The sequence below is a fragment of the Drosophila virilis genome, chromosome 2 (genome assembly GCF_030788295.1).
Source record: "Drosophila virilis strain 15010-1051.87 chromosome 2, Dvir_AGI_RSII-ME, whole genome shotgun sequence".
Lineage (NCBI taxonomy): Eukaryota > Metazoa > Arthropoda > Insecta > Diptera > Drosophilidae > Drosophila > Drosophila virilis.
In genome coordinates this window covers 15,044,015-15,066,298 of record NC_091544.1, presented here as the reverse complement: position 1 = coordinate 15,066,298, position 22,284 = coordinate 15,044,015, and the positions used below count along the sequence as shown (strand labels likewise).

The window sequence follows — 22,284 nt, the reverse complement described above, 5'->3', positions numbered from 1 at the left end:
AACGAAAAATTGGGAAAAAGTAAATTTTATGCAAAGCCTGAGGAAAAGTCTCAAGACGCCGTCGCCGGGTTGAACAAGTCAACAAGAATTATGCACTTTTTGACTGTCAATAAAAATAAAGTCAGCTGAAGTTCAACTCGCAGTCGCAGTCGAAGTGGCAGTTGCCGTTGAGAGTTGTCGAGAAAAAATGCCAAAGGACATACAAATCGAAGTTGGAAATCAATGCGCAGGCAAAATATATTCAGCGTATAATTTAATAAAGCAAATAAAAAGAGAAAGAATAAAAAAGAGCGACAGAGAGTGAAAGACATAGAGAGAGAGAGAGAGAGAGAGAGAGAGAGAGAAAGGGAGAGAGAGAGAGAGAGGGAATGCTACAAAGTGCTTTGAATCCGCTGAGAAATCAAAGCTACCAACAAGGCGTGGCACCGTCTCAGCCAGGATTAACAGCGAAGACGAATGTGCTGCATAAATCGAAAGGAGCAAGAGTAAAAAATAGAAAAAAGAGACATTGTTGAAGGCAAAGAAATTGCCTCAAGCTATCAGGCGACTGCCTGGCAATTGTCCTCGCAATAGGCGACTTCCACTGCGACTGCAACTGCTGCTGCAGTTGGCTTAAGCGACTGCCAATAAGTGGGCCCAAGTGTTTGGTACACCGCGTGCATAAATCACAGACAAGCAGCAAATTCTGTAGCATACTACTGAGCATACACACAGGCTTAGACACACAAACACAGCCATACACTTAGCCACACTTACCTGTATGGTAGCAGCTGGTCCACAATTGAGTCCGGCCATAAGAAAATCATCGGGATCGCTCTCGTAGGGCGGCTCATCGTACCAATGACCTTGATGGTGCAGCGCACTGACCGCATAATGTGCACCACCTGCTACACCACCCACAGCTGCAACGCCCGGACCACTCCTCAGTGCCTCATCGTACATGTACGTATCATCTGCAAAGGGATAGACTGTGAGGCGTTTTGCCATATGCTTGGTGTTAGTCAGGGAGGACTGCATGGGAGAGGATTAACAGCGACATATAAATGGTCATTGTGACGGTGCTTTAAGCTTTTGCCCGGCAACACATGATATTTTTATACGCAACGTTGCATACGAAACTTGAAATGCCAATTGCCACAAAAAGTTGCACACTTCTACAACGGCTGCTTCAAGTTGTTGTTTTTGTTTTTGTTGTTGCTGCAGCCGGAAACGGACATAAGATTTTATGCTCGCTTATGCATGTGACGCTCGCCAGACGGCGCCACGCCCACGGCAACAACATTTAGAGTACACAGTGTTTGGCTTGAGATAAGTTTTAAAACAACGCCCGCCCACACCCCGCAATACTCAAGTGGCCAGGGCCAAGAGGCCATTGGTTTATTTAATTGAAATCTTTTTTATTTTTGTTGGTCTTTAAGGGGGGGGTGGTGTAGGTAAACAACTTACCCGTGCGTCCCTCGCCACGACTCATTTGCAGTAGACCCTGGCGTATGTCCCGCAAGATCTGCAAACATTATTAAGAACATATTTATATTATATTCAAAGCATTATAATATTGAATATTATGTACAATAAATCTCATGTGTAGGACTTTTTCTTGTCCCGTTATTATTGAAATAAATGTGGACTCCTAAGAGCTTTAAGATTATATATTTAAATAATGAGAGCTCTGGGCGAGTGCACAAATTCCCCAGAGTTTTGGCTTAAGCCCAGTTTAGGCATAAATGAGTGCACTTTATGTGCTTTGCCAAATGTGAGATGCGGGCCTGTAAAAGGCAAGAATTTTGTATATGGTATATATTGCCAGCCGGGCGTAGGAGCTGGGTAGGTGCCACTTTGTCTATGTTAAAGAACGTGACTGCTGTGCACAATAAAAAGACACCCGAGACGTACTCAGCATTGGCAGGCGATGAAGTTTCAGCTTATTCGTCAGCTGGCTGGCAGCTGCCTCTTGCTGGGAAGGATTTGCCAGCTTCTTTCCCTTTCTGTTCCCTTTCCTATTTTTTCTTTCAAGCCAGCTGCAGCGGCAAAGGCGTTAAAATTACAAAATTCCATTTGAAAACTAAAACAATTTGAACAGAGCAGTAGCACAACTGAAATGCTGCTGCTACTGCTGCTGATGCTGGTTGCTGCTTGGTTGGTTGAATGTCCTGCAACATAATAGCGCAATATGTGCTGCATACTAATTTAAGAACATGCCATGTGTGTGTAGGAAGGATGCCTGGGCCGGGGCTAGCGAAATGGAAACACAGCAGCAGAAAGTAGTGTAAAAATTAGCTAAAAGCTTTTTCGGGCAGCAGCATTAAAAATGCATTTAAATGGCAGCAACGGCCACAAGAGGCAGCAATGCCAGCAGCACCACGAACAACAATTGCCTCTGCCTGCCACAGCTATGTTGTAAATTTATGTAGCAAGACTAGTGCATGTTGCTTAAGGCTGTGATTAGCCCAGCTCTGGAGCCGTGCTTAATTGACTGCCCGATTGTTGGCACAAATTATTGGCCAGCAAACATTTGCTTTTGGCCGGTCAGAGGTTGTCGCTCTGTTTTATTATAAATATTTCATAAGCATGAACAATTTCTTTTTTTTTCTTTTTTTTTTTTTTTTGGTTTTCGAGTCTTGTTGTTGTCACTGCCCTTGGCGCTTGGCGAAGCCAGAGATGGAAAATAAGCAGCCCCTGTGCAGGCTTCGAATCCGGACGCAGGCACTGGCAGAGGCACAGACAGCAGAGACCCAGTGACAGGCACTGGCAACAAAAACAGCAATTACAATTAGACAAACAGCAAGTTGTTTGCACAAGTTAAGCAGCAACTACAGCAGCAGCAGCAACATTGCTATATATGTACGTGTGTGCGTGTGTCTGTGAGTGTGTGTGCTTTTCATTTATGCACAAAAATTATTGCCTTTGCTTAGGCGGACACGTCGTCGACATGCAAACAGACATATTGTCGTGCAGTAAACGAATGTGTGTGTGTATGTGCGCGCGCGTGTATGTGAGCATGAGCGTGTGCTTTCGGTAACTGCAAGAATTATGCATTGCAATTCGGTCCGCAAGAGCAGCAGCAGCAAAAGTATGCTACGAAATTGTAGAGACTATATGAGCTTAGTCGGGCAAAATGGAATAAGGACTGTCCGTCGGAGCTGATAACTGAGGCTTTGTATAATTAACTGTGAATATGGGTTGTGCACAGCGAAGTTTCGATTGAAAATCGGATAAGCAAATGGGTCGACAGCATACGGGATGTTCTTATCAACTCCACTTGTCAGCTCGCATAGAAAATGAAGTTGTTGCGAGCTGGGCCTGGACTAGTTGTTAGTTTTAAGATATTTTCATGAAAGTACGTTGCGTATTTTTTAGCTTGTATATATCTATCCTTTAGCTTTAATATATCTATATATTTGTATATATAAATATTTTTCATTTATATATATTGATATAATAATATATATATTTTTTTTAATAACTCCCTTTTTTTTATTATAAAAATATCTTTATAGGTAAACACCTGATTTATATGAGTATACCGCAACATTGTGTTTTAATATTATGGTTTTCTTACCATAATTAGAATAGAGTAGAAAATCATAATCGTGTTTTCATGTTTTATTCATTTTATGATGCATGCCAATTTCAATTAATTATATAAGTCTATTCCATTTTAAAATATTCTTTATTACTCTACAATTAGTTATTTTATTATTGTCTATTCTTTTTAATTGAATAAAATTTGGACAGCTTCAATAATATTTGTATGTTGTTCGAAAGGCACCTTTTTCAAAGTCAAACAACATTTACTCAAGTCCTGTCACGCCCATTCATTACACAGATTACACGCACACACAAATTCAGACAATTAGTGTGCCACCTTTCGTGCATCCTTCGTTCGGTCCGGTGCTGTGTAAAATGTTGAAAATGTGGAAAATAATTTTTATGACAGACAAAAAGTTTATCATTTGCCACGTTACAGTTCATTGTTTTTGTTGTTCGTGTTGTTGTGTGTGTAAGTACTTAAGTGTGAATACATGTGAGACAGTATGTGTGTGTGGGTGAGTAAATAAATGTACGCCTGTGTCTGCTTTGCATGTTTTCGTACATTTGTTTTGCTAAACGCCACACCCTACAGCGACCCGCCGCCCCCGGATCTTCAGCAAAATAATTGCTATTTTTCCCAAGGAATATTTTGATAGCTTTTCAAATTGGGTCTACGAATTCAAGAGTTTGTCCAGCATTTAAATATGCATGGGCGTAGGAGCAGTTACTAAACTGTGGGCTAAGTAAATGCGTTGGATATGGATTTTAATTTTCAGCAGCTGCTGATGTTTTATTTAGGCAAACAAAATGTTGTTAGTCCCAAGCACAAATAGCAGTAGCATCAACAACTACAACAATTGCTGTAAATGGTTGTTTATTTATTTTGTTGAAGCTCCACATATTTAGTTGGACATATGCTATATAGTCGCATATGCTTGATTTATTTTTGGTTTACAATTGCAATTTTATTGTTTGCAATTGCATCAAATTGGAATTGGCCAAGACAAATTGATTGACAATATTTTCGTATTGATGATCAAATTTTAATCAAGCGATATAGATATTGGTTAAGTACTAAAAATATTTGCTTACCTCTTCGTGTTCACGTTGAAATTTTTCCTTTTTGCGCATGGCCTCTTGCACTTTTAGCTGATAAAGACGAGAAAGGAAAGAACAAAAGGAAATTATTAATATAACAATATTTACTTTTCAAGAGCTGCTTGCTTTATTTATGAAAATTTGAGCCCAACTTAACAACAGCAACAGCGACAGCAATTGCAAACTTTAAAGTCTGCTTTTAGGTGCTTGGTCAAAGTTTTTGCTGGTGTGAAAAACATGCGTGCAATGGTGGCAAATGGCAAGTGGGCGTGGCATGAATAGTGGGCGTTGCTGTATGTATTATGCAGCGCTTGCTGTTGCAGCTGTCGTGCTGCTGCTGCTGCTGTTGTTGTTGCTGTCTGTTTGTTGTCGCCGTTGATTGCATTTTGCTGCTTGTTTTTGGTTGCCGTGGCTCTGCTCGGCGCTCGCTGCTCGCTGCTCGCGCTGTCATTAATAATGAATGTTGACGGCAATGAACTTTTAAATGTTGCATGCATCAACTTTGTGCTGCATTTTGTTGTTGCTGCTGCCATTGCAGGTAAACGTGCTCGGCAGCAACGGTTGCAGCTTTCGTGTTGAAATTGCATTGCAAATGCAACGGCAGTGAGGGTGCTGCACCAGACTGTGGCATAAGTAGGTGTGCAAAATTCTTATTGTTGTTGCAAACAATTTTGAAGTAATTTTGTTTGCTGTGGCAGCTGTTGCCGCTTGCAACAAAAACAGCACCAAAATGCGTTGCACTGCATAAATATTAATGCAACTGCTGCTGCTGCTGCTGCTGCTGCTTCTGCTGCTGTTCCTGATTCTACCATGTAGTCCATACATATTTATTGCATACTTACCCTATGGATTGTCTCCTCGAAACTCTGCTGCGGCACGCCAGCGCCGCCGTTTATCATTTGAAAGTGTCTCAGACGATCGTTGGCCGCCTGTAAAGTATGCAAATGAAAAGATGTCGATATCAATTAAATTTCAATTTTGAAAACTCTTTCAATTTTGGCTGGCCTGCCAAGTTTCGGCTTCTTAACTCGTGGCAACCTCAGTGGAAGCTGCCCTTAAAATATGCACAAAGACCTTCAAAAGGCGCTGAGTGCGGCGAGTGCTCGGGATGACCCAGCAAAGAGACTCATAAATCAGTGTGGCGGGCTCCACGTGCTTTATCGCCATTACGACGCCATTTTGTATTTCACACCTTTCAGTCGGGCTTTAATTTTTAATTAATAACGAGTCAGGGCAACGAGGGTCGCGACCCAAGTGTTGAGAGTGGCGACCCTGCAACCCAATTCAGGGTACTCCAGTTCGCTCGCTCCTACGTACACTCGCTTTCCCACCCTCACTACCACTCCCACTCCCTCTTCCTGCTGTTGGCCATCTAATGCGTTTGTTTTCTTATCATAAATAGCAAATCAGCTGGGCGGAGTTCCAGGCGATGAAACACATGGGCCATGGCCAGGTGAGTGCTGTTTAATTATATTTTGAAAGGCAATTTTTTATATGTGGGAGGATGCTGCTACTTAGGCGCATATCCTTAGTCATTTCCTGCGCTTATCTGCTGCACGTAGCCAACGCCCCCCCTTGGCTGCCCTTTTAGCTCGTTCACTTCTTCACTCGCTCGCTTTATTATTTATTTTCAGCTGGCAGCTTCTTTTTTTATTCTGTTTTCTTTTTATACCCTAAGCCCACTGAAAATGGGTAAAAAGGGTAGAATGTTTTAGCTTAAATGTGTGTAACAGGCAAAAGGAGCCCCATATGATATATATACTCTTCCCATCTGTCTATTCGTGGGCTACAAACGCTTTCGATTAGAAACTGCAAATGTGTGTTCCAGTATATCATGTGTACGCATTATTTGTCGAAACATTTTTCATTTATAATACATAATATCGTGTTAAACTTGACACCTTCCCCATTTTAGAGCTTTTCGCCTTGGGCCTTTAGGTCTCATAAATTTAATTGGATCGGACAATAAATACCGAAGTTAATAAGCAAATTTGATGAAATAGTGATTCTCAGAGCCATGCGTCTTGGGTATCTATCAGTCGAGCATACCCGAGAAGAGCACTATAACTGGTTTTTATTTATTTTTTTCTGCCTTTTTGTTGCGTTCGTGTGCTCGTTGCTTATGAAAAATTTATGCATGTCCTTGCTTATTTATGAGCGGCAACGACGTCCTGTAACGGCAGCGTTATCTTTGGCCACAGTTTCATTGCCAGGCCTCCTTTTGTTGTGCACCCTCCCAAGAATAGTGGCAAAGTCTACTCAGAACTGCCGCTCGGCTCCCCAAAGGTGGCTGGGCTCTAATCAAAGGCGCTCAGCGCCTGAATGTATCCTTTGTGGAGAATGCGCAGATAAACTGGCTGCATACCAGCACACAGTGCCACATTATGCTGTTGCCAAGAAAGAAGTGGCAATGTAGACATGGCCGCCAGGCAATGACAGCAGCAGCTGAGGAGCAGCTGTGGAGCAGAAGTAAAAGCAGGAGCTGAAACAGCAGCGGGCACATTTTTAACCTTTTCAGCTGGCGCGGGATTTCTCGACGCGCATAAAAATTTACATGTCCCCGGGGCCAAGATTAAGTACAGCGGCATCAGCCAAGACGCAGTCAGAGCAGCAAGTCATAAAACGACAAGCGAGGGGGTGATGACTGGGTAGTAGGGCGGGGGGATAGAGTCAAGAAATTGTTACAAAACGAAATATTATGAAATGAACGAAGGACTACAACGGCGCAAAAACTCTGCGCAAATAAATTGAAAGAATTACCGCAGTTGATTTAAATGAAAGGCAAAAGGACAAACAATTTGCTTGCGGTCATAAAACCAAGCAAGAAAACGAGCTCCGTTTGTACAAGTTGTAGCTGCAGTGGGAGGGGCACTTGGGGGCTTACGTTAGGGATATAGATAGATTCTTACCCTGGCTTGTGCGCCATTTTGTTGATTGCTGCGATCCCTTCGATTGACAGTTTTTAAGCCTTTCAGCAATCGGGCCAACGTTGTGCGCTTCTTTGTCTCGCGTCCCTCTGTGTGTGTGTGTGTGTGTCGGCGTGAGAGAAAAATTTAAAAAAAAGACAGGGAATTGGTGAACTGTAAAGGCTTTTGGAAATTGAACTCACCTGCAGTCGGTGGAAACTCATAAAAATATGCGGAACGGGGACTCAGGCAACTGTAGCAGTAACAAGAAATATATTTGATTATCAAAATTTCTGAAGAAAGTTCTTAAATATTGCAAATTCTTGAGAAACTAACTTTGTTGCAATTATTTCTCTCTCTCTCTCGCTCTCAGTTTGATCTACTCACTTTTGTTGCACAAAGTTCAGATGCGCTACATTTGGCGGGAGTGTCTGATGTTGTTGTGGTCCAACTCCGGGCTGTCCTCCCGCCTGTTGGCCTGGCACATTTGGTAGTTGTTGCTGCTGTTGCTGCAACTGTTGCTGCTGCTGCTGCTGTATGCTATGCTGCGTTTGCAAAGTTTGCTGCTGCAACAGCTGCTGATGTTGTGTCAACCCGCCGCGTGCCACTCGCGGCGCAAAGACGCCATAACCAAAGCCATAGATCTCGTCCTCCTCCTTGTCGGACAAGCAGCTGGAGGGCTGTAAAAAGCGGGCAAGAGGGTATTATTTATTAGAGACTGTATTTGCAGATCACATGCTAAGAATGCAATGTGTAAGCATGCAACATGCGGCAAAGGCAAGCCAAAACGAAAACAATAAAAAAAAAACAACATTAATTTAGAAATATTTACAAAATCATTTTCGTAAATTTTTATATAATTCATAAAAAATATCTCTTTAAATTTTAAAATTATATTTTTCTGTTTGCCAAATCAACGCCAACATCAATAAATTTGATTTTTTAAACCGCTTCTGTAAATATTTAAAACAAATAATGTCATTTCTATTTATTTGTTTTTGTTTTTTTACTCTCGTTTTTTGTGCGATGGGCCCTGGGGTCTGTGGTTCTTGTTGTTGTTGTAGTTGTTGTTGTTTCTGGCATACATACCGAGTACTTTCCTGGCACATAAATTGGCTGACTATGACTATTTGGCAGACCGGCGCCGTGCGTTGAATGGCCGCGATGGCCATGCTGCTGGCGATGTTGCATGCCGCCGCTGGCGCTGCCGCTGCCGCCGGCGCTGCCGCTGAGGCCGCTGCCACCGCTGCCGCTGGCGCCGCCGCTGCTGCCGCCGGCGGGATGGAGCGGACTGCGCTCCGCCCAAGCTGCTTGTCTAGCATTTTCTAAAGCACTCAAAATGTCTCCAAAGGGAGCCATTAACAATTCGCAATAGACGGATGCAAGACCCTCTAAATGGCCGCGTTGTCCATCCTGCAAACAAACAGCAAAACAGGCAGCAAAATGAAAGTTACATAAACGTAGCCAACGTGGGTGGGCGTATGGTGGTGTTGGGTGTGGCAGTTACATATGTTTGTTTTATATGGGTGTAAATGCGATTTGGTGCAGTTTTGAAGCGGATTGATGCAACCATTCGAAAGGATTTCAGGGTCTACGATTAACGATATTCTACTAACTAACTAACGATTATTATGAGCTGGTTAATGATGGTTATTGATGTTGGCGCTGGTCGAAGGGTGAGGTGGGCATTATCGAGGACGTGCTAGCTGCTTAATGCTATATAATTGTTTAATTCGGCTTAGTAAGAGACCAGGCCGTGTTAGTAAGTAAGTTTAAAGCAAACGTGTAGTTAGCTTCAGGCTCAGCTTATGTAGTCAACAATATGGTTTCTACTTTGAGTGTGTATATGTGTGCGTGTGTGTGTGTACAATGCGCTTAACTCAAATTAGTTTGCCGCTTGACGCCAATTCGCGCAAATTATTAAGTCGAGGCCCCCTTAGGGCACTAAAACCGTTCGCCTAATGCACTTACAGCCTGGTCTACACTTGCTAGCCTTCCACCACCCACATCGTTTGTCTTGGCATAAATTATGGCACAAACTTGTGCGTGTGTGTGTCTGGTTGTGTGCTAGTCTCGACACAGCTGTAAAAAGCACCCCCTTCTTGTGTGTGTGTGCAAATATTTACAGCTTGCCAGGCAGTTGCCTAGTGGTAGTAAATTGCGTAACCCAACTGTGAATCCCCTCTCCGACAGCCAAAAAACAAGAGAGCGATAAAATTGTTAAGCAAGAAGCGGCGCTAAATTACGCAACATGCACACAATAAACACACCAGAGCACACAGACACATGGCGCAGTGACAAGCAAATGATTTTTATCCAAGGACACGAAATTGGCGCCACGCACTTTTTCCGCTGCATACCTGCAGGGGCCACTTTTGCAGACTTGGAAGTGCCGCTTGGGGCCATGCTGAACTCTTGACATTGTTGCCAGGGCTACCAGAACGAACGTGGGGCAAACGCTTGCCGCGCTGACATCAATCAAATATGACACGCATTAAAATTCTCACGCTGCCTCTCACACATGCGTGTGCTGCAGGAAATTGACAGCCTGTGTGCACCTCCCCCTCAGACACCTTGAAGCGTGCCCACTCCTCTCCTCTTCAAGGCTCTACTCATTGATGCGACACGCTGCGCATTATAAAATGTCTGCGCCTCTGTGTTTTATGCCTTATTTATAGTTGAATTTTATGCCGCCACCTGGCTATATTCCTAGGCGAAACACACACAGCTGGCAGTGCTTGTGTGTGTGAGTGTGTGTGTATTGTGCAATTTACCAGGAAATTGCTGCGTTTAGCGTAATTTTTGCTACTTATTGCCTCTTGGCACCCCGCGCAAAGCCTTTTTCATTCTAGCCTTTTGCCCGCTCGAAGGTTCTTTCTTTCCGCTTTCTCCTCTTTACTGAGGTAATTTTTACATTGTGCGCTTAAGGCGCTAAAGGTGTTGGTTGTTTTTGTTTGCTTGTTGCCATTGCCGCTTGACTATTTGAATTTTTTTTTTTATTAAGGGCGCTCGTTTGCCAGAAAAGAGTTGATGGGCTTCCCAAGTGTTTTTTTTTTTTTTTTTTGGGGGTTTTATGCTGTAATACCTGAAAATTTTCATTTAAGAATAGAACGCAGAGGTTGGCCTCCAGGATAAAAAGAAACGCACTCTTAACGAGATTGCCAGCTGGAAATTTAAACCTGGATATTAGCTTAACTTGAATTTGTGAGTTAACGGTCTTGCTTGGAGTTGACTTTTAGTATTTGATTATAGACTCCTAAACGCGCATTCATTGCGATAGACACATAATTTATATATGCCCGAGTAAATGTAACGTTCATTATGCATTCTGCACAAATTTATTATGCAATTCCAAGCTTATGCGAGGCACAGAATCAATTTCATAGCCGGCAAGCTTATTATACAAGAATATATATAGACATATATGTTATGTATGGATGTGTGCAGCTGTGTGGCCTTTTCTCGGCTTGTCGGTTCGTCAGCTAACAGAAAAAATTCATAAAGTCATTTGCAATTTGTAGCAAAAGCAAAGCCAATGCGAAATGACAGCAGCCAGATATGCCACAGTATAGAGATATATATACATATGTATATATATATATATATATCTGCTGCTCAAGTGAATCCTTGAAATGAAAAACTATGAACAACATCTCGCAGAGAAGCAAAATAACTGTCGCAATAAAATAATTTATTGAAGTTTTGCAATGCCAGCGACAAATGCAATAAAGTGCAAAACTGCGCGGGGCTCACATGACGTATACGTTATAAATTTATTTTCAATGCTTCGACAGCAGGAGCAAAATAAATAAAAAAATAAAAAAATTAAGAAGCTGCTTCCATTGGCAACTCTTGACACACATCCACAAAGATGCGAGTCGCAGCTAGCAAAAAATGTGCGAAAATGTTGCAGACTAGGACGCACACACACACATTCTCACACAGAGAGCAGTTAGTTAAGTATAGCAGCAGATAGGATAAAGGCTAAAGTGATGTATGAGTTTAACGCCCTCACGTATCTGACGGCAGCGACAGGACAGCTGCAAAAGTTGTCTACTTATGAGGCAAGAATATGTTGCCAGCACAAGGATATTGACAAGGAATCGAACAAGCTGGCAGGCAGCATGCAGTGAGATGTATATATATATATATATGTATATATATATACATTTATATATAAATCGAACGCATGCTTGTGCCAGGATTTGGCAACGACAACAGCGGGTGAAGAAAACTTTTTGGCAGCGAATTTTGTTATTGCCAAAGGAGCCCTTGAGCTGGCCAAATGACTTTGTTTATATGTTGTACTATGTATTTAGTAATCAGCTTTCTGGCATAGGACAGCGAATTATTTGAGCTGAGGCTAATAACTTTTGACATGCGCTTCTAAGTGCCACTAAGCAGTGGGCGTGGCGTGATATGTAGAATGGTTGAATGGTTGCGAGCTGCTCAATACGTTTGCTCATTAGGTGCCGCAATGCCGCAAAATTCGCTCAAGCCTGTCAATTTTTTGCGCAAACTTGGCACTCGATGACGACGGCCAGCTGCTAATTGATGACATTGCTCTTGTTGTTGTTGTTGTTGTTATGGTTGTTGTTGTTTCTCTCATGCTGTTGCTATTGTTGCCTGCAAGCGTTTAATGAGCAAACAGAACGCACGCAAAATTACAAAGAAGCAACGTCTGTCTGGTCAGCCCGTATTTACACAAGACTTCAAGCCGCATGCAAACACCAATTAGAGTGACCGCAATGCAAACAAAGGTATCAATTAAGGGCCAGTCAGAGCGGCCACTCTTCCTCTAGCTCTCGCAATCTTTTCTACCGACAGCCAGCTCTTTAAACGGCTTAAAGCATTATAGCCTCAGACTGTGTGTCTGCTAAATGGAATGCAAGTCAATTTACGCTCAAGTCACACTCATCGCACAGCTACAGCCCAGACCCGTTTTTGAGTAGTGTGGTGTAGTCATAACAATCAGTGGCACTGCATCCTGTTTCCGTAATGCCGGCGCGTAATCAGCTAAAAGAAATCAACTTGAAATGAAGCATTCACTGAGAAGTTGATGTCTCTGTCAGGAAATCAACAGCAGAAGCCGCCGTAGCGGCAGCAACAATTGCCGGCAGGGAGCACTTAAGGGTTAATTCCATAAATTGTAGATCAAAGCATTTGCCAGCGGCTGCGTGGCTGGGGCTCTGGTTGCGTTCAGGCATTTGCCCTGCAGTTGACAATTTTTGAAAGTCAGTGATTTGTAAATAATCCTTTTATAAGCACAATGGCTGCTCGTTAACGGCAAATGAGTTTTGACATGCCCAGTGGACAACTAGAAACCCCATCTAAACCCTACCCAACCCCACCGTAACACCCATACCCGCTGCTTATCCCGCTGACAATCTGAGAACGAGACTTTGAATAATGCGTGGCCATTAGCACAGTCGTTGTATAGCTGTTGTTGTTGTTGTTGTTGTTCTTGTTGGTGTTGTCGGCAATTTAAGGCAACACATTTTGCGCTGCCACTAAACTCGCACCCCGCCCCACGTTCATAGTTTTTGCTAGTTGTTCGGTGTTAATATGCGGCATACATGCAAAGTTTTCAGCTGTTGCGCGTCGCGTTTCGGCGTCTCGCCGCGCTGCTCGCCAAGGTAATGCAACGCTTTGCCGCTTTCCACTTGCCATACTAAGGAAAAAGGTATTTTGTACAACATATGCGACTATGTTAAGTTGTTAAAAAGCACAAACTTGTTCACTGGCGAAATTCATTAGTACACACACACACACACACACACACACAACACACACACACTTGTGTATAGATAAACGGAGTGGGACAGCTAAACGGAAACTGTGCAGGTCCTGACTGTTGCCTGCTGCTGCTGCTTTTGCTGTTGTGAGTCAGCCTGAAAGTATTTTCTAATTAAATACTCATGTTTTACAATATGACGCTGACATTTTGCGGAAATGCCTTTTAATTTTACATTTGAGATGCGAGTACTGCGCACACATGTGCCCCAGCGTTTTGCTTTTAACTCATATTTGTAGCTGCCGTTGCCGCTGCTGCTGCTGCCGCTGCTGCTGGGGCACATTTCAGTTTAATTTGGCAGAAATGAGTTTTAGTTTTCATTTCAGCTTTTTGGCCAAGCTGCCGTGTGTGTGTGTGTGAGTGTGCCGGCTGCTGCTTTGCGCTTTTGCTGTATCATTTCCGTTGCGCACTTTTGAAAAGAACAACCCTCACCCCAACCCAAGCACGCCCACACCCGCACCACAATTAACAACCCTTACACGCGCTCCTCTAGACATTAGCAGCAAATAATTTAATTTCTCATTTTCAAGTTAAAAGTGCTTGGGCGTAGAGAAAAATCATTTAAAAAAGGAGTGCGCGGGCGGCGGATGATGGCAAATGAAAAATTACGCATACGCCGCGTTTGACATAAAATTGCGCATGATGCGAGAGTCAGCAGAGCAAATATGAAGTCAAATAGGCAAATGGCAACAGGCAACAGACAACAGACAGCAGACAACGGGGCAACGGGGCAACGGGGCAACGTGCAACGTGCAACGCCAGCTGACAGCAGACAGCCGCCGCTGGCAACACTGGGACTGCATTACATTTCAATTTCCAGTTTATTTTTCTCTCCGCTTTCCTTTTAATTTCTGTTTTTTTTTTTGCCATTTAATTTTAATTCATTTGCATTGTCTTTTATGACATTGCACGATGCGATGCTCACTGCTGAGCGTTCTTTGTCTGCTTTGCGTGCGCCAAACGGAATGAAATCAGCCATAATTAGCATAATATTTCATGCTTAATGTAATTTAAGTTGACAAAAAAGAAATGCAAAAATGACAAGCTCCGAGTGACAGGCATGCAACAGCAGCAATCCCAGCCTGCAGCACCCTCTTCAAGCCACACCAAATTGCCGCTTACCGCGTACAACAATGCAACGCCTCGACCCTGGGCCAGGTCGAAAGGGTTGCCATCATTTGACATATGCGCAGGCAAAGTGCACCGTTTGATTGCTGCCAACTCGCCTGCCTCCCTTCCTTGCCGACCGATCAGTGTCTAGCTGCCTGTCACTGCTCGATGGATGGCCGCATTCTACACGTGCAACATGCCACATGCTGCGTGCCGCGCCGCCCCAAGGGCTGCTGTCTTTGGCAATTTATGCGTTTGCTGACGCAATTATGCGAAATTTTTGCACAGCATGAAAGCGATGGGCGTGGCTAAGCGTTTTAAAGTTTTTGTTCAAGCCATAAGGGGGTATGGGTAGCGGGCGGGGCTTTGTTTTTCAGCGTAATTTAATTACATTTCTGTGGCCAGAGGCAGACGCTGCCACCGCGCTCTCTACCCCGCCACACGCACCATCGCATTTTCTGGCCATTTGTGCTGCTCTTGCCACTTTGTGTGGCAATTTAAATTTTGTGGGCGAACTGCTTGAGGTCATATTAGAACCAAATTAATGTTGTTTTAATTGTAAATGAGTTTGCAATGGCCAGCAGAGCAGGGTGCCACAGACCAGCGGTTAGAATTTGAATTTTTCGGATTTGAAATAATTTGTAACTATTTATAAATCATTACTAATATAAATTTTTAATCGTTTTTTTACTGTCTGAAAAAATAATTTTCGTTGTAACTATATTAATTAAAACTATGTCTGCTCAGTAAACATTATATGAAACAACTAGCCCGAAAGCTCGAAAAAAGAAGCCGCCAATTACGCCTTGTAATTGGCCGGGTCTATCCCACTTTCAGCGCCTTGTCTCTCTAATGATTTTTTTCCTCGTCGAAAACATTTTCCGTGGCATCTCCGAAAATTGACATTAAATGCACAATCGAACCGGAGAAGACAGGCCAACAAAAAAAAAAGGAAATACTAATCTTCCACAGCAGCAATGCGAATGGGGACAACAGAAAAAGTAGGCGTTACTCTGTGAGCTGACAGCATGAGGAAGTGCCAAAATGACTAACGCACAGTTTCGTGTTTTGGGGATAGAACATCAATGCCCTGGCCCTGACTGGCAGCCAGACAGATTGGGTTTCATTCGACTGTAACGGACACAGTCAAACACAACCAAACAGTAGAAATGCCAAACGTATGCAGTGTGCCAACAATTTTGGGCAAATTACATTTCAACACAGCCTTTTGCTTGTACAGTTACAATGTGTTGTATGCCCTTTGATTTTGATGCATTAATAGTTTTGTCATAAAGTATGTGCAATGTACTAATGTTTTAAATTTGAGAAAAAAAAAAATGCAAATGTCAATATATGATTTTACAAATTACCTCAATGTATATGTATTTACTTATACATATATCTTAGACATAAGATACCTAATCTCTCTGTGTTCTATCTGAGATATATTCTTAACAAGCGCCTTTAAAGGTTACGCTCCGAAAATTCAAGATGAAATTCTTTAATATATACCAAGTGCGTCTTGATTTTCATCCGAATTGACCTCTCCACGAAATACTGAAAGACAATTGACTGTAGCCAATTTATAAGTGTACGTTAATGCATTCTCCCTTATTAAACATCAATCGAGCTTCCTTCTTACCGAAAGTAGAGGCTGTTTATTATAAGGAAACTGGTTTATGACAGCAGGCAGTTAGTCCAAGCTGGTAGAATCATACAGTTTAAAAATTGAATTACTAGCCCTGCAAGAGCATTTAATATTCGGTATTGGCTAGCTTAGCGTGTTTTCTTATTTCATTTTACTTTGCAGTTTTTCTTTTTTATTTTGCTTCAGTCGGCCGGTCAGTGAAAGAGAATTTCCACATTTGGCACATCAATGTCAAATTGAGGCATCGCTTCGACGGGCCGAGGCCAACGAATGGGCTGCCAGGAAATTGGCAAAAATGTGCGTGTGTATCTGTTGTGTGTTCGTGTGCACGTGTGTGCGTGTGAGTGCGTGTGCAGCAAAGTAGACATAAAATGAAATGAACAAAAAGATTTCTATCGAAACTCAGACGCTCAGCCCATTCGCCGGCCAACGGAATGGTCAAAGTTGCTTAATATGACAGCCCCTCATGGAAAGGGGCTGGCAGAGGGGGTGGGGATCCAGAAACAAATGAGTGTGTAATAAACGTGGCTAGCCTGGGTAGGGGTACGGCTAAAGTTTGACCATAAACTGCAATTGCCAGCAAACTAAGAAACGAGCTCGCGCCGTCTCAAAGCTGGCAAGAACTTTGCCCAGCCGCTCGCTAATGGCAGTGAGGCGTGGGTGGTGCGGCGGGTGGTGTGTGTTGGGTTTTGCTTGTTAAGCCGCCAACTTCTTTGTCATTTTGCTAAGTCCGGCCCGTGTGCGCTGGCTATCTGATTTTACCCCACTCAACGCTTGGCTGGCTGCCTGGAGCCCACAGCTAAAGCGTAAGCAGATGCTAATCGGAGTTCTTCGTTCTGAACGCTTAAAACAATTTTCTTTGATGCGGCCCAAAGTCCTGAGTCCAGACACGGCTCCACGGCAATCCAATTGACTTCATTTGTCCAGCTAAAGAGCAAAAGACTAAATGATAAAGCGCTCTAGGCACCCGGATTGGACAGAGTCCATTTTCTATATAATAGCCTGTCACACCCTCGAGTCATATTTGCAGTTAACCGCACACAACAATGGGCAGCATTTTGATGAATTTATCTGTGACCCACCCCCATGCAGCAGATTTTGGCGGGCGGGATTGTGGAACATCAGTGTGGCTAGGCATATGAATTGATTTGCTGTCAGCGTTGGCGGCGGCAGTGGCAGCAGCAGCGGCTGCATGCACGACTTGCCTCGGCGACGTCCTCATTATGCCGCACATATGGCCATGTGAACGTTGCCGCTGCCGCCACCACGTTCCACTTAATATGCGCAGGCATGTGGCAAAATTTGGTTGCAACCACCATTGAGCCTGGCAGCATTTAAGCCCCAAGTCTTTGTCTTCTTCATGCTTGGCATTTGTCGTAGCCTTCCCATTTTCTTTCTTTTTGATATTTGCCCAATTTTGCACATTTGCCTAGAAATGGGCATACAATAGGGTTGTCAAGTTCTTTGCTTAATGCCCAAATTATAAATGATAATAGTTGCTGAAATAAATAATACGTTTATGGGCGTGGAATCAACTGAATTATCTGATTGTTGTCTTTCTTATTGAAAATGGGAGCAATATGGTCAACATACAAAGGAATTTAATATATGTAAGTAACAGATGAAAAATTGTGGACAACTACTTTCGGATTTTTTCATCTTTTATATACTGCGATTAAATATTTTCGATAATGTTAAAATTGGAAAGCTGCGCAAATTATCGTTACAGCTTTTAGCAGATTTTCAACACTGACCATAACTAATTAGTAGATGAGAGCTAATGCAAAACCCATCGATGTAGTTTTAATTTGCACAAAACTACGCTTCGCTATGCGGAGCAGCGCGAGCTAATCTTCAGTTCTGGATAGTGTTGCTAGAGCGTCTGCAGTGTTGTCAGTTACAAAGTTTTTGCTGAAGCCAAACAAGCTGTCAACATTTTAATAAAACTCTCAACGCTCAAAAAAGTACTAGAAATTGCTACCAAAATATTTGTACAAAATTAAAAAGGCAAATGAAGCAACAGCGGGTGGTTGCGTTCCGGAGTTGGCCAATAAAACTTTCTTCATCAAGTCAACAGCACTTGGACAAGCGGCGCCTAAAACTATGCTTAATTTTTCCGTTTTTTTTTACCAACTGCGGATGAGCTCCAAAATCTGTGTGTTAACCCAAAGACCAAGTTTGTGCGCCTGGCATTAAGCCAAATCACGTGGCGTGGGCTGGCTGGCTGGCTAAGAGGCTGCTGAAAGGCAAGAAAAATTGCCTGCCAAATGCTACATTTAGCCTACAAAACTGTGTACGCAAAACAAAGGCGCGTGCATTGAACTTTTAAGAGTGTCGCGCACAAAAACAGACAACAGCCAACAATAAAAACGACGACGACGACGACAACGACTACAACAGCCAAGCTAGCCCAAGGCGGCGCAAAAAAGTGGGCGTGTGCCCCAACGTAAATAGTTTGTGCAGCTGCAGCGGCAAGTGCAGGCAGCAGTCGGCAGTCGGCAGTCAGCAGCCGGTTGGCACTTTGGCAGCCAGACAGCCAGACAGACAGGCAGAAAGAGGGACAGACAGCCGACAAGTGCACATGGCTTGATTCCTAATGAAGCCAGCCAAAGGCGGGCGAACTGCCTACCACCCAAACATCCCACCACCACCGCACCACGCTCAGGCCAACAGCACACGGCGACACAGTGTGACGGCGACCGCCGAAAAGTGCTGAGAGAGACTCGTGTGTCTCTGTCCCGCCTTGGCGGCCATCTGTGAGGCGTACACACTTGTCAGCTGCCGTTAGACACATTGTTGACAGGCACTGCCACGCCCACTGGCAAACACCTGGGCGCTCTCTGGCCGTGTTGACAATGTGCAGCGTTTGTTTTTGTGCCTTTTTTGAGCCTGTCAGTTGTTTGGCTTTTAGTGCACTTGCCAATTGCCTGACCCAGTAAGTATGCCCAGTGCCACGCCCTCTGACTGCCCCACACTACACACCACAGTTTTCAGTGTTCATTTGGCTTTTTTGCTGCTGCAGCTGTTGTTGTTTGTGTTGTTGTTGTTGTTTGGTATTTATGGCTCTGGTCTTTTGTGCTGTAAATCTGTTAAGCTGTTGAGTGCTTGACGGCGGGGATGGGCGGTGCGGTGTGGGGTTAAATTAATAAAATTTTATGCATGGCACTCGCGTTTAATATGCTAATATACCAATTGTCAATTGGCCAGAGCCACAGCTCCCCTGGCTGGCCAGAGCTGATTGCAGCTTATCAAAGGCTATTGGTTCTCTCTAAAAAGTTGTTCTTTTTTTGCTATTGCAATTTCATTTTATGAACCGGCGGCATTATAAAATGCAAAAGTGATTATCTCTTATGGCAATACACTCGCACACAAATACGAGCAGAGTGTGTGTGTGGAATTTGATTGTATTTATAGTGGTTTAGCTATGCCTGTTATAAGGGTCCCTTGGCAATTTCAAACTTGGTCAACAACAGACTTGGAGTCCGCTTTGAGCATAGTCGCTAATTAAACTGAAAATTTTATTATGGTTATTGGGAAATGCTGGCCCATAGTCGTTGATACCAGTTGATAGCTGTGTACGTTGCACGCTTTAGCCGCAGACAGACAAAGCCATCATTAAATGCGCACAATGCAAATTAATATAGCATACTTAGCAGCGCGGAGATCATTTTGTGGTTTGACAATCCATTTTTTGCGCCCAACCGATAGAGAGAGAAGCTTTTCATCAAAGCAACAACAGACACAACACTTGCACATTTGGCCATTTGTTGGTTTGCCCAATCCACTCCCCGCGAGAAAAGCGCAACGACTGGCTGAACATGCGGCTGGATGGTTGTGATTTGCGTGGGAAGGGGAGGCAATGTCGCGTCGCCGGCTTTGTTGTTTATCAACGCTGACAAATCTTTATGCGTTCATTTCATTTTCTCTCGCCTTTTTCCATTTTTTGATATACCCATTACACAAAGGGCTTCGAGGGTCACACTGGTTGAGATTAAATAAAGGTCGTACCATTCGAAGATTAAAATTTTAAAAATTATATGAAATGAGCTAAGAATAGTCAACATGGTATTTCCTGATATTTTTACGAATAGTAGGGTATGGACTAAAAAAACTTTTTCGGCTATTTATTTTAATTACGTCCAATGTTAACCTCACATTTGCATGATACTTGATACTTTGTATACGTGAAGCTTTTTCCTTTTCATTCCTTCATTACATTTTAATACTACTTAGCCATACATTTGAATATGAAAATTTTATAGGGTATAGGCGAGTCGTGCTTTGAAAATATAGATACTGTTTATGTGCGGCACTCTTGCTATTTTTCATTAGAGCGCGCGTGCGGTTAGCTGCATTGTTGACATGCGGCTGTGTGTGAGGCTATAGCTGTGGGCGTATGCGTGCGAGTGCGAGAGGGAGTTAGGAAAGGGTATTCAGAAGGGCAACGTGTATGCGTCTGTGTGCCTAAGCCACAATGGCGCTGATCGAGGTAGGGGCTTTAATTTATTTAAATGCTTATCACGAAAGGCTTAAATGTTATTTTGCTTGTTGTGGCGGCGGTTTAAAGCGGCTTAAAAAGAATGCAATGCACGAACGCACAGTGGTACAAAATTGAAGGAAAGGGGTCAGGACAAACAGGAGTAGGTTGTTTGTCGCCTGTACAACGAATTCCCTTTTACCTTTGCTTATTTACTTTTGTTATTTCTCCTTTTATTTTTATTTTCAGATTGGTCTTCCGGTTGGGTCAGTCGAAATGTATTGCTTAATTAAACGCAGCCAAGATGGAAGGCAGCTGAGCACCACAAGGCAAGACCAGTGCAAATTGGACAGGAAAGACAACATCAGGAGCGGGAGCGGGCAGCAGGCAGTCCGGTGCCCCAAATGCCAACCGCAACAAGACAAAATCAACAAGCACATGCGGCAAGGGTCGACGGGCCATCGGGCAGCAGCAAGGGGCAGCCAACTGCCAACTGCCTGTTCAATTAATTATTCAAGTGAAAATTTTCATATCCTGCGATACATACAAAATAAGTCAGGTCCTTGCTGCTGGCATGGCCCGCAATTCGACAGCTGTTGACCTTACCTCAAATGACTGCCCCAAAATGGCCTGGTGGGCATGTTTTATGGCGGGCGGGATTGCGGGGGGAGGTAGGTGTTGCGCCTTGTTTGCTGTGGTAAATTTATGGTTGCAAATTGTTTTGCACCCGGCAACAGGCCAAAAAGGTTAACACGCGGCGAATGAGTAACATATTTTGAGCCTCGTTGAAAAGTCAACATTTGCCAAAAGCAGCAGCAGCAGTAGCTGAACAACTCGCTGTTTCACTCAGAGCTCATTCTGAGCCTGGTCAATGGTTGCCATTTGCCTTGGATGCTACTTTGCATGCGCAGCGGGTCAGGCATAAGACAGAGGCAGAGGCAGAGACAGAGGCTGGGTCGGTTTGGTCGTGGAAAAGGTTCAAGGCGCTCATACGTTGTTTTTGTTGTTGTTGATGTTGTTGTTGATGATGATTGTAATCCGGTTTGTAAGTTATGTGCTGCTTAATTGAGTTCACATGCACATGACCTGAATTCTTGATAGCCAGGCTCAGCCCCAGGATGCGCAAGGATACTAAAAATTCAGCTAAAACCTAAACCTTTGCCCATATTCAAGCTTAAATGTGTGGCGGGAGCGCGCCAGGTGTGCTGACTGCTGATGAGCTTTAGCACAAATACAACCGCCTACCCACACACACACACACACACGAAGGCAGACACATACATATATGTAATAGTGAACACGTGCTGGCTGCCATTTGGCGCGCAGCAGGGGCGGAGGAGCGACTACATCGGCGATGCTTAACCTAAAAGTTGATTTCACTTGTGCTTTATCTTTGGCTTTGCTCTTATTATGCAATTCTTTAGTTTACGTGTGTGTGTGTGTGTGTGTGTGTGAATGTGTGTGTGTGCATGGGGGTTGGAAAAACAATCTCTTAATTTTCGTAAATCTGCACCTCATAATTTATTTTAATTGCCCCCAAAGACCCGGGCTCAGACTTGGCTTGCAACGCTTTGATGCTGGCATAAAAAATGACCCCGGACCAAAGCAATTTATGATAGCTAGAGTCCTGGCCACATGGCTCTAGCCATTGTTTATGTTGTCTAGCCATAGAATTTACGTGAGTTTTTCCAAAAATTTAGACATCCTGCCTTGCACAGGC

At 43.5% G+C, this 22,284-nt stretch overlaps 1 protein-coding gene across 5 annotated transcripts in view; it reads right to left on the bottom strand.

The window, feature by feature from the left end:
• SKIP (Shal K[+] channel interacting protein) overlaps positions 1-22,284 on the bottom strand; it is a 159,348-nt gene that overhangs the window by 10,303 nt on the left and 126,761 nt on the right. For 2 of the 5 annotated variants that reach the window (XM_070207660.1, XM_032437859.2), the window contains exons 3-10: positions 8,625-8,948; positions 7,923-8,215; positions 7,739-7,788; positions 7,539-7,645; positions 5,472-5,558; positions 4,624-4,680; positions 1,447-1,504; positions 757-968 (exon numbers count right to left, since the gene is read on the bottom strand). In XM_070207660.1, coding sequence (XP_070063761.1) covers positions 757-968; positions 1,447-1,504; positions 4,624-4,680; positions 5,472-5,558; positions 7,539-7,645; positions 7,739-7,788; positions 7,923-8,215; positions 8,625-8,948 — 1,188 coding nt within the window. The remainder of the gene's footprint in view (positions 1-756; positions 969-1,446; positions 1,505-4,623; positions 4,681-5,471; positions 5,559-7,538; positions 7,646-7,738; positions 7,789-7,922; positions 8,216-8,624; positions 8,949-22,284) is intronic. The other 3 variants (XM_070207661.1, XM_002053753.4, XM_032437862.2) reach the window with 2 other exon arrangements.